This window comes from Procambarus clarkii, chromosome 16, assembly GCF_040958095.1.
Source record: "Procambarus clarkii isolate CNS0578487 chromosome 16, FALCON_Pclarkii_2.0, whole genome shotgun sequence".
In the NCBI taxonomy this organism is placed as follows: domain Eukaryota; kingdom Metazoa; phylum Arthropoda; class Malacostraca; order Decapoda; family Cambaridae; genus Procambarus; species Procambarus clarkii.
In genome coordinates, this window is record NC_091165.1 from 39,224,658 (window position 1) to 39,237,912 (window position 13,255).

The 13,255-nt window shown below is 48.3% G+C and overlaps 1 protein-coding gene across 1 annotated transcript; it reads right to left on the bottom strand.

Moving 5' to 3' along the window:
* Positions 1–377: 377 nt before the first annotated feature.
* Positions 378–10,932, bottom strand: dtr (defective transmitter release). The gene is made up of 6 exons (XM_069325659.1): positions 10,842–10,932; positions 8,991–9,212; positions 8,629–8,771; positions 5,677–5,840; positions 3,159–3,244; positions 378–2,647 (listed from the first exon to the last, which is right to left on the bottom strand). The coding sequence occupies exons 1-6, from the start codon at positions 10,930–10,932 to the stop codon at positions 378–380; spliced, it is 2,976 nt and encodes a 991-aa protein (XP_069181760.1).
* Between the last annotated feature and the right edge of the window lie 2,323 nt (positions 10,933–13,255).

Genomic DNA, 13,255 nt, shown 5'->3' on the forward strand with positions numbered 1-13,255 from the left:
CTGTAAGCCTTTACCACAGTTTATTGAGTAATTAGGGGTGATTTTAATTTGTTATATTCTTCATACGAATATCCATTTGCATCCCCATTTGACCACCCATAACACTTGCGTACCTGGAAGAGACGGCCTGTAGAGGAGACCAGCGCAGCCTCGACCCCAGCTCTGGTGTCGTCGCCGCTTCCCGTCGCCAACAAGTTTCCTGAAGAAGGGGCCTCGTGTCAAAGCATTCACACACAAACATTATACAAATAATCACTGAAAATGGAAGATTTTTACCGTCAGTAACCACTATGCAAATTATCAGCAGAGATTACCGAAATGCAGATTTTTGGATCATGTGTTACACTTTGAACTGTAATGTTAATAACTCTGTAACCTTAATTTTTACTCTGAATAAGAAATGAAGATTGTAAACAGATCTTTGTATTCTGATTCGTCGTCACTGACGAACGAACAGTAGAAACTATAAGGATGTCTAGGAATATCCAACTGACGAAGAGGTTCTTACCGATGTTGTGTCCCCTGACGAAGGCTTCGTGGGAGCTCCTGAGGGCGTCACGAGTGTTGAAGATGGACTCCCGATGCCTGGTATGGGCCCAGGAGCTTCCTGCCAGGGTCGTTGCGTCCCTCGTCACGTGCCCAACACGTCCCCTCGTCTCCTCGTTCCTTGCCAAGTGTCTCATGCCTTCCCTCGTCTCATTGTCCCTCGTCACGTGTTGTGCTTCACCCATATCTCTGCTCGTCTCTCCACTTCCTACCTCTGCATCTCGTGGAGTAACCTGGTGGCCACAGCTGCAGCTGGACGGGTGGCCAACACGTGGCTGTAGGATACATGTGTCATCTGTACAATCCGTCGCAGCCAACTGCAACTCTTTCATGGTTTCTCGTGGTTGAGAACCGTCGCTGGCGGAGCATGTTTTCTGGTCAGACACAGTGTTGAGATCAAATGTTGAATCCGCAGAGTTATTATAAGAAAGCGATACTCTGCTTGTGTCGGGACGTGTGTACTTACACTCCCTTATGCTACAGTTTTGAGCAGCAATCTGCACCACCCCTGTACTCTCGTGGGCCGGGGAGTCAGACAAAGAGGACGGACTGAGGCTCGAACAGGAAGAACTTGTGTTTTGATCCTCAAGTTCTGAAGTGGGTTCTAGAGCATCACATTTCACTATCTGACTAAGCGACAAACTTTTCACTAATGGTGAATTACATTCTAAAAGTCTTTGAACTTCTCTGTCCTTCTCAAATATCGGAGAAATGGAGCTCACACTCTCCTCTTCAAACAAGCTTTCGTGACTGTCGCCATCAGCCAAACTTGACTCTTCCTCGACCAGGCTGGTTTCATCTGGAGTTTCTACGTTGAGTTCGTCTACGCTCTCGTCCTGCTCGGACGAGTTGCTGGAGGCCTCTACTTCCTCCTGCCAGTCTTCATCCTCAATGATCCTTCGTCTGGCCTCCTCCATCCACCTCTCGCCGAACACTGGCACTCCAGCGGGAGGAGTGTCATTGTTATTATCGACACCATTCATGTTCCTCGTCACTCCATTGTTTAGTGTCTCGCCCACGTCATCGTCGTCATCTGACTGGCTGTCGTCTGGTGTCCCCTGTGAGCGGCTCGCCCCCACCAGGCTATGTCGCTCGTACACTGATTCAAAATCGTCTGTTTCAAATTCCATATTTTCTAACATTTCTTCGATGTCTGAGTCATTGTGTTGGTGAGAGTTGTGGTGAGCTACGAGCTGTCGCAGGTAGGCTTGGCCCTCGGCGTCAGAGTCCACCTCCAACGACGGTCGTCTTTCTACAACCTCAACAGCGTCCCAGATCTCTCCAAGCAGCTCCTCGTTGTCTCGAGTTAGACCACTACTTGACTGCCCGTCTTCCGACGCTGAGCTGTGGATCTTAAGGAAATTGTGACAGCTGTTAAATAACAGTTGGTCATCTTCCGTCTTGTGTGCGCAAGCTGAGGAGCAGCTCGAGCAGTTATCTTCAATACTAGCCTCGGATTTCGATAATATGGAAGAGTTCTCCGGAAGGAGTTTACTTTTGTCTAAGACTTCGGACACCAGTGGCTCTTCCACAGAGTCTTTTATAGCCGACGGTAAATTGATCTGCTCATCATCAATCACTTCTTTCAAATCTTTAGAACTGCTTTGGGATACAACTTCTTGACAGGAGTAAAGGTTATTTACAGTTTCAGTTCCCTTAGAATCAATTGCCTCTCTCACGCCAGTAACATTTGCATCCTCGTTGGATTCCTCTATTTCCTGAATTCGTTTCAAGCCACTAAATTCTGTTTCATCTGACAAGTTTTCGAGAAGTTTGTTGAAGGCCTTGTCATCTGGGAAGTCATCCTCTTCTTGGCACTCCAGGTCCTGGCTCTGAGAGACGTCAGAGTCACTACAAGTGATGCCAGTGTCGTCATGGACTACAATATCATCGCTGTTCCATGCCTGGTTCTCAGCCTGCACTCTCGCCCTCAACTTCTGCACTCTGCTCTGGGCCCAGGCTTTAGCGGCAGGAGTAAGAGCATAGATCTTTTCTGTGCCGGTGTTCTCCACATAGATGCCCATGTCTGTCTGTGAGGGGGTGTCTGCTGGGCCCCTCGCCGCTCGTGCAGCCAACACCCTCTCACGAAGCTTCAACACGTCTGCAGCAAAACAAAGTTACATCTTGCGGGATTCCGAAGTTAAAAAGATTCAGGAAAGTTGCTAAATTGCGTTATATTCATTTGAGTGGAATATAATTTTGTTTTTATGATAAGAAAGATAAATCAAGGCGAAAGTTGGGTTGGTAAGTAGTAATTATCAGAAGAAGCCGGGAAGACTATGTAGCATATGGGTTGATAACTTAGTGATGACTTGAGGTCAGTCTTGTACCAACACTTCTGGGTGAGAGTTTGGCTACTACTCTCACACCAGTTTTGGGTGATGGCCACCTGAGTGAAAGTAAAAAATGGTTGGATAATACCGAGACAAAGATAAGTAAATCAACAAAATAGTTAGGTAGGGCGGGAGAAAGGCATGAGCAGCAACAACCCGCGAGAGGAAGCATCCCAGGTGGGAAAGCATCTTTAGGATGCAGCCTCCGAGGATATAAGGAAAAATCCTGAGGGGAAAATGCAGCATCCTTGAGGAGGTAGTAGAGTTACCATGACTCACCATTGACACAGTCTCGTTGGCGTTGGTAGTCCCGTTCGGCCCACTCCCTCCTGGTCCGCCTCTCAGCCTCCAGGCCGCCCTCGCTCCTGCGGGTGTAGGGTGACCTGACCTCTCAACACAGGTGATCTTCTCACACTACAAATAACCAGGATGCTTAACACTGAATATCTTTACTCAAGACTTCAGGCATAGGTCTAACGGGGCCTCGTAGCCTGGTGGATAGTGCGCAGGACTCGCAATTCTGTGGCGCGGGTTCGATTCCCGCACGAGGCAGAAACAAATGGGCAAAGTTTCTTTCACCCTGAATGCCCCTGTTACCTAGCAGTAAATAGGTACCTGGGAGTTAGTCAGCTGTCACGGGCTGCTTCCTGGGGGTGGAGGCCTGGTCGAGGACCGGGCCGCGGGGACACTAAAGCCCCGAAATCATCTCAAGATAACCTCAAGATAGGTCATCCATAGACGTTCCTCACACATACTACCTCTCATACTTACCTGAAGCCCAAAATCTCAATAGTCCTCAATGGACACAAGAAAGCGGCGGTTTGTCTTCGGCCCGCCAGTTGGTCCTGAAGAATTTATATATTTTTTAGCTTAATTTTGAACTGCAGGCATTTATGGCTTTAGTGGATAATGCAGTTCGATGGATTTATTACCCAATGTGAAAAATCCTCTTCTGTTTCGTGTCCACTGTGGCATTGTGAGCGTGAAGTTGTCACACTCCGATGATTCTCAATGACCACTTTCTTTCCACTGAAGTCAAAGGGTCATTTGGTTCTTCCTAACGTTTTTCCATTTTGCCTCAGCTCCTACAACCTGAGCACTATGTCCAGGGGTCATTCCACTATGACCCCCTGAACACTCCACTTCCTCTGACCCCTGAACACTCCACTACTTCTGACCCCTGAACACTCCACTACTTCTGACCCCTGAACACTCCACTACCTCTGACCCCTGAACATTCCACTACCTCTGACCCCTGAACATTCCACTACTTCTGACCCCTGAACACTCCACTACTTCTGACCCCTGAACATTCCACTACCTCTGACCCCTGAACACTCCACTACTTCTGACCCCTGAACATTCCACTACCTCTGACCCCTGAACATTCCACTACTTCTGACCCCTGAACATTCCACTAACTCTGACCCCTGAACACTCCACTACTTCTGACCCCTGAACATTCCACTACTTCTGACCCCTGAACACTCCACTACCTCTGACCCCTGAACACTCCACTACCTCTGACCCCTGAACATTCCACTATGACCCCTGAACATTCCACTACTTCTGACCCCTGAACATTCCACTACTTCTGACCCCTGAACACTCCACTACCTCTGACCCCTGAACATTCCACTACTTCTGACCCCTGAACATTCCACTACCTCTGACCCCTGAACATTCCACTACCTCTGACCCCTGAACATTCCACTACCTCTGACCCCTGAACACTCCACTACTTCTGACCCCTGAACATTCCACTACCTCTTACCCCTGAACATTCCACTACTTCTGACCCCTGAACATTCCACTACTTCTGACCCCTGAACATTCCACTATGACCCCTGAACACTCCACTACTTCTGACCCCTGAACATTCCACTACTTCTGACCCCTGAACACTCCACTATGACCCCTGAACATTCCACTACCTCTGACCCCTGAACATTCCACTACCTCTGACCCCGTGAACACTCCACTACCTCTGACCCCGTGAACATTCCACTATGACCCGTGAACACTCCACTACCTCTGACCCCTGAACACTCCACTATGACCCGTGAACACTTCACTATGACCCCTGAACACTCCACTATGACTCCTGAACACTCCACTATCTATGACCCCTGAACACTCCACTATGACCCCAGGAACATTCCACTATGACCCCTGAATACTCCACTACCTCTGACCCCGGGAACACTCCACAACCTCTGACCCGGGAACACTCCACTATGACCCCTGAACATTCCACTACCTCTGACCCCGGGAACACTCCACTATGACCCCTGAACATTCCACTACCTCTGACCCCGGGAACACTCCACTATGACCCCAGGAACACTCCACTATGACCCCTGAACACTCCACTACCTCTGACCCGGGAACACTCCACTATGACCCCTGAACACTCCACTACCTCTGACCCCGGGAACACTCCACTATGACCCCTGAACATTCCACTACCTCTGACCCCGGGAACACTCCACTATGACCCCTGAACATTCCACTACCTCTGACCCGGGAACACTCCACTATGACCCCTGAACACTCCGCTACCTCTGACCCCGGGAACACTCCACTATGACCCGTGAACACTCCACTATGACCCCTGAACACTCCACTATGACTCCTGAACACTCCACTATCTATGACCCCTGAACACTCCACTATGACCCGTGAACACTCCACTATGACCCGTGAACACTCCACTATGACCCGTGAACACTCCACTATGACCCGTGAACACTCCACCACCCAAGCCGGCCACAGCTAAGAGCAAGCCGCCACCTACCAGGCCTCAGCGGCGGCGCGGTCCACAGGGAAGACCGGCCGGTCGTCCAGGTAGGTGAGGTTGGCGCAGGTGACGACCAAGGTGTTCCTGTAGGCCCTCACTTCCCGCACCGCAGGGTTCCCCGTCAGCTGCACCACCCGCAGCCCCCGCATGCTCCCCAGCACCTGCGGGGAGGGCCCGGGGGCGTCAGGGTCCTGCACTAACGCCGCCACAGACTCAATGATAGCCCTCTTTAGGAACCCGTCCACGGGATCGTACGTTATGGGTTGTTAGGGCGCACCACCTTTAAAAGCAGACGGCTCTGGCTTCGTTCGCTCACGGGGGCTATGTTGGTTAGTGGGGCTATGTTGGTTAATTGCGGCTATGTTGGTTACTGGGGCTATGTTGGTTAGTGGGGTTATGTTGGTTAGTGGGGCTATGTTGGTTAATGGGGCTATGTTGGTTAATGGGGCTATGTTGGTTGGTGGGGCTATGTTGGATAATGGGGCTATGTTGGTTAATGGGGCTATGTTGGTTAATGGGGCTATGTTGGTTAATTGGGGCTATGTTGGTTAATTGGGGCTATGTTGGTTAATGGGGCTATGTTGGTTAATGGGGCTATGTTGGTTAATTGGGGCTATGTTGGTTAATGGGGCTATGTTGGGTAGAGAGGCTATGTTGGTTAATGGGGCTATGTTGGTTAATGGGGCTATGTTGGTTAGTGAGGCTATGTTGGTTGAGGATGGAGTCTATATTGGTTAGGGGTTGCTTTATTGACCAGGGATCAATAGTGTTCATGGAACTAAATGGTTTAGATGGCAATATGGATTACGGTCTCTAGCTGATGACATGCCGACCTCAGCAATACGTAAGTAGTTAAGGGCTTTAGAACAACCCAACATTAACCTTGGCCAAACCCTCTTTACAACCACCACCATCGGTGTAACGCCCGTCTGGCTGACAAGGAACTGGGGAAGACTTGGTCAGGTAGAGAGACGTCTCTAAGATGTTTACTGTGACGAGGTAGAGATAATTATGACCATCTCCGCGCCCAGAGCCTCCGGCTCCATGAGTATGTGTGTAGCACATGGGTATGAGTGTAGCACATGGGTATGAGTGTAGCACATGGGTATGAGTGTAGCACATGGGTATGAGTGTAGCACATGGGTATGAGTGTAGCACATGGGTATGAGTGTTGGACATGGGTATGAGTGTAGCACATGGGTATGAGTGTAGCACATGGGTATGAGTGTAGGACATGGGTATGAGTGTTGGACATGGGTATGAGTGTAGCGCATGGGTATGAGTGTAGCACATGGGTATGAGTGTAGGACATGGGTATGAGTGTAGCACATGGGTATGAGTGTAGCACATGGGTATGAGTGTAGCACATGGGTATGAGTGTAGCACATGGGTATGAGTGTAGCACATGGGTATGAGTGTAGCACATGGGTATGAGCGTAGCACATGGGTATGAGCGTAGCACATGGGTATGAGTGTAGCACATGGGTATGAGTGTAGCACATGGGTATGAGTGTAGCACATGGGTATGAGTGTAGCACATGGGTATGAGTGTAGCACATGGGTATGAGTGTAGCACATGGGTATGAGCGTAGCACATGGGTATGAGCGTAGCACATGGGTATGAGTGTAGCACATGGGTATGAGTGTAGCACATGGGTATGAGTGTAGCACATGGGTATGAGTGTAGCACATGGGTATTAGTGTAGCACATGGGTATGAGCGTAGCACATGGGTATGAGCGTAGCACATGAGTATGAGCGTAGCACATGGGTATGAGTGTAGCACATGGGTATGAGTGTAGCACATGGGTATGAGTGTAGCACATGGGTATGAGTGTAGCACATGGGTATGAGTGTAGCACATGGGTATGAGTGTAGCACATGGGTATGAGTGTAGCACATGGGTATGAGTGTAGCACATGGGTATGAGTGTAGCACATGGGTATGAGTGTAGCACATGGGTATGAGTGTAGCACATGGGTATGAGTGTAGCACATGGGTATGAGTGTAGCACATGGGTATGAGTGTAGCACACATATAAATTGGTGAGAAACTACCTGCGAGTGACACCTGGGTATGTGGGAAGCTCTGGAGTATTAGTAAGGGCAATGTGACCCAAGAGGTCATCAGGGCATGATAATCCAGGTGGGGTCTCACAAGGGCAAGATAAATTAATATACTCTAATATATATTTTGTGTATTTATGTGTAGTTGGGTCTCGGTTAGGTTAGCAACCCGTCCTCGACTCGAGTCCATTACATCCAGCGGTCGACCCCACAGACGCATTCATAAACTTTTACATGCTCTTCATTCAAATATAAATTAATATTATAATATATTAGCATATTGTGCATATATATAGGCATAAGTTAGGTTAGGTGTTTAGTTTCTGTTGGCGATTATTTGTATTTGTAGTATGTGGGTGAAGCATTTACAGCGTTGTGGTTTGAACATAATTAGTCAGTAAAGCAATTGTTCCGGAAGTGTTCGAACGAAATCAGTTGTGAGTCCAGTGTAAACCGTTTTTCTTTCATTATCAGGGGGTTGGCAGGTGGATGGAATGAACGGTTGGCCTATGTTGATGAAGACAAGCTGTTAACGGAAGTGAATTTCGAACTGAGGACGTGAGCGAAGCACTATTCAAATAAAGTTCTAACGTCAGTTGTGACTCATTTGTAATATGTTCTTTATTCATAAGCAAGGGTTTGACAACTGGGCAAAGGATCATTTGTTTATGGATCTCATACATACAGGCTGATACATGATAATACATACAGGCTGATACATACATGCTGTATGTAAATGAAGAACAAAGTCCCAGGTGAAGTTCAAGCGAAGAAATGAACCACCAGAACTTGATAAAAAAAAGTCTAATCACAAATAAATTTTGGCGGCGCCACCGCAGCCCCGCAGCGAGATCTTAGTACACCATTGGGAACCCGAGTGTTACCTGGACCACGTCGGGGTGGTGGATGCCGTTGTGGGAGAGGTCGAGGCAGGAGAGCACAGGACAGGAGGCCAGACGGGCCACAGCCTCCAGCTGTGAGAGACGGTTGTGCCCTGCCTGTAGCGTCTCCAGCCGCGGCAGCCCACCTGCAGGCACTGGCAGTTAACCTCGGCTACGTTATGGCACCTCCCGTCAAACATTAGAAATATGCTTATGTCTACATGGGTACGAAAACGCTATTTTTGCTACTAGAAAGAAAAAATCCAAATTAATAATTCTCAAGGTAGTGAATACTATTACGGTGGCCGGGTACCTGTTTAGTAATGACATATTGTAAGGGATAAGTTACGTTAATTATCACCTACAGATGTGATCAATGTTGGAGATCATGTTGAAGGAGACGTTAAGTGTGACGAGGGACTGGAGACCCTGGAGGCCACTGAGGGAGGTGAGGAGGTTGTTGTGGAGGTGGAGGGAGCGGAGGTGCTGCAGGTGGTGGAGCCCGGAGACGTGTCGGATGCCGTTGTTCTCCAACCACAGGCACCGGAGGCCAGTGTACTCCTCCAGGTTCTCTATCTCCGTGTACCCTGAGGAACATGGAGACTCAACAGATGCTCACCTCCAGCTCACACACAAAGACATATATCATGACGGAAGATTATTATATCTCATGACTATGCACCCAGTCATGCGGCTGTGAAAGTCCTCATCGAAGCTTCCTCATACATTAGTGGTTCTCTCCGCCATCAGTCTGAGCCTCCACACATCTTGATGATTGTCTCCATACTTGGTCCAGTCTCACCCATGTATCAGGGATTGACTCCATGGTTAAAATGGATTTTCTAACACTTCAGTAATCTACATAAGAACATAAGTACTCAGAGCTTTACTTTAACTAGTAAACTTATGTTCTACTTTGATACACAAAAACACGGATTCAGTGAAGGAATAGCATAAAGTGTTATATTCTGCATTGCATTAATAATTGTCAGAATTGCCTGTTTTCTCGGAAATAGTCGAGAGTCATCATGACCTCAGTATACGCGACAGATGTTGACCATTTCCTATGTTGTGTTGCATTACATTACACGAAGTTGCAGAGGAAAATGGAAAACTGAGCAAAGGCCAGTTTTTGGCAGGAAGCCTTATACCTCTTTATGGTGTGTTCACTCTGAAGGGAATATTACACTAGACGCGATGATCAAAACCGTTTGAGTTGATAAGTCTTGCCTTTGAAATCAACTTGATGGAATGATTTTGTTGGTTATGGGTTCAGCATAAACAAATTTTGATAAGTCTGGTTATGGGTTAGTAGTGACGGATTACTAATAAGATTAAGATAAAGGACTACATAAATCTTGAGGAAACAATACACAAAGAATAATAACTCTCTCTACTACAGCAAAACAAAGAATCATGGCATCTTGTCAATGGAAGGCTAACAGTCTCAGAGGGATAATTTGGCGCAAATGATTGAATTTTTAGTTCATAATGAACTCGGCCTGTTCACGATTGAATAATCTTTCATTTATAACTGGTTTGTTGACACTTAGCATTGCTGCCTTTGGTGACACGGCAGCGAGTGCTAGAAACACAGCGGTCTTGAAGATTGCTCCTTCACAGGAGAAGTAGTTGGTATTAGTAGTAGTAGTACTGGAAGGAAGGGGAAAAGTGCCATGCCATCACGACTATATAGCACTGGGAAGGGGTCAGGATAAAGATTTGGGATGGGACAGGGGAAAGGAATGGTGCCCAACCACTTGGACGGTCGGAGATTGAACGCCGACCTGCATGAAGCGAGACCGTCGCTCTACCGTCCAGCCCAAGACGTTGGACAGTAGTACGGGAAGTAGCAGTGGCCACAGTGACAAAAGTAGCTGCAACCAAAGCAATTTTGTCTACCTGTTACCAACAGAATGCTGTGTAAACAGGTCATACAGTGTCCTGTATCATCACATGAGGAGACACATGCACGGTCACACATGTCGCTACACAGTTGAACAAGTACTGAAGGCGAAGGGTGTGCAGCATCTGCTTTCTAACCTTTGATCTAACAGTTAAATTATCCTTGACCTTAAACGTAACGGCTAATGACCCTTGACTTTAAATGTAAGTATTAAATGATACTTGACCTTCTGTTAAATGATCATTGACTTTTGTAACTGTCAAAATTACGCCAGAAGGATTGTTGAACTATGAGTGAACGTCTCACTGACCTTTGAAGTGGAGATAGAGGACGTCGTTGAGGGCAGGGACGGTGTACAGGTCGTGTTCCTTACACAGCTGCTTAATGGCCTCCTTCGTCATCCTGACAAGAGGCAGGTCAGGTCAATAAGATGCCTCCGAACCTCTAAAACAAGTGTCAAAACTACCAGACCAGGATTTGAATACATTGTTCTCAAAATGCATACTCAAGGAAAAAGAGGAGACTGGAACCGACCCATGAAAAAAACGAAAAGGACGGTTCCTGTCTCCTTTTACACTACTACTTGATTACATAATCTATTAATTACGATTACACAAAAATTAATGTTAATAAAAATACAGTTAACTAGACTAAAAAAATGCATGTGGGCTAAGACAAGATGGAAATATATGGTAAATTGTTATACGTTGGTCAAGATAATCTTAGCCACGGTTGTTAAGGAAATAGACACTTGGATTATGTCCCAGAGTGGTGGTGTGGCCACCTGTGTCCCAGAGTGGTGGTGTGGCCACCTGTGTCCCAGAGTGGTGGTGTGGCCACCTGTGTCCCAGAGTGGTGGTGTGGCCACCTGTGTCCCAGAGTGGTGGTGTGGCCACCTGTGTCCCAGAGTGGTGGTGTGGCCACCTGTGTCCCAGAGTGGTGGTGTGGCCACCTGTGTCCCAGAGTGGTGGTGTGGCCACCTGTGTCCCAGAGTGGTGGTGTGGCCACCTGTGTCCCAGAGTGGTGGTGTGGCCACCTGTGTCCCAGAGTGGTGTTGTGGCCACCTGTGTCCCAGAGTGGTGGTGTGGCCACCTGTGTCCCAGAGTGGTGGTGTGGCCACCTGTGTCCCAGAGTGGTGTTGTGACCACCTGTGTCCCAGAGTGGTGGTGTGGCCACCTGTGTCCCAGAGTGGTGGTGTGGCCACCTGTGTCCCAGAGTGGTGGTGTGGCCACCTGTGTCCCAGAGTGGTGGTGTGGCCACCTGTGTCCCAGAGTGGTGGTGTGGCCACCTGTGTCCCAGAGTGGTGGTGTGGCCACCTGTGTCCCAGAGTGGTGGTGTGGCCACCTGTGTCCCAGAGTGGTGGTGTGGCCACCTGTGTCCCAGAGTGGTGGTGTGGCCACCTGTGTCCCAGAGTGGTGGTGTGGCCACCTGTGTCCCAGAGTGGTGGTGTAGCCACCTGTGTCCCAGAGTGGTGTTGTGGCCACCTGTGTCCCAGAGTGGTGGTGTGGCCACCTGTGTCCCAGAGTGGTGGTGTAGCCACCTGTGTCCCAGAGTGGTGGTGTAGCCACCTGTGTCCCAGAGTGGTGGTGTGGCCACCTGTGTCCCAGAGTGGTGGTGTGGCCACCTGTGTCCCAGAGTGGTGGTGTGGCCACCTGTGTCCCAGAGTGGTGGTGTAGCCACCTGTGTCCCAGAGTGGTGGTGTGGCCACCTGTGTCCCAGAGTGGTGGTGTAGCCACCTGTGTCCCAGAGTGGTGGTGTGGCCACCTGTGTCCCAGAGTGGTGTTGTGGCCACCTGTGTCCCAGAGTGGTGGTGTGGCCACCTGTGTCCCAGAGTGGTGGTGTGGCCACCTGTGTCCCAGAGTGGTGTTGTCGTCTCAGATCTAGCTACTCAGAACGAAGTGTCCATGTAGCACGGGCTATGGTGAGCCCGGAAGTCCCAAAGTAGTGATCAATGTACATATATACAGCTCTGAGACACACATCTCACCTCCAGAAAAAGATTAGTTTCCCAGGACATTTATTCTTTAAACCTATTGCCTTCTTCGTGAGGTTTCAGTAATATCTGGGAATACTTGGGTATTAACTTTCACGAAATATAAATATTAATATGAACATTATTTCATCAATCTCTGTAATATTAACTCGGTAAAGACGTGTGCTATAATGAGGATCAACACGTTTCAACTTTTAATACCAAGAACATGTCCATGTTGCAGTATATATTTAGGAACTTGGCACATAATATTTTGATTAAAATACACTAGGAATAATAAAGTGAAGTTTAGACGTTATATATCAGGAACATGTCTCGTCATGATCCCTGGCTGTGACTGGTGGTGGCTAATCTCCGTCATGTGGGTGGCATGGTGGGGTGAGTGTGGGTAACTGATCTTACCTCGGTTCATATTTAGTCTGTGACTGGTTGACTGTGTTGACAGTGTGCTGGGTGACTGTCACCCCAACACCTCCTGCGAACATCATCCTCCAGGATAATGTTATTTTCTGTTCTCCTGCTCGACTGTTACTCCTTCCAATGATCAAATGTTCTTCTCGGTGATTTCCGATTAATTGCAGCAGTTAATAATATTATTAGGAAGAACAAACAAGCTTGTCAGCTGTTCTCGTCCTCAGAGAGAGTCTCCAAGTCAACACCAGCTAAAGCTTCCAAGCTGTGGTTGTCATGGCAACGGGGACGCTAGAGCTTCCAAGTTCTGGTTGTCATGA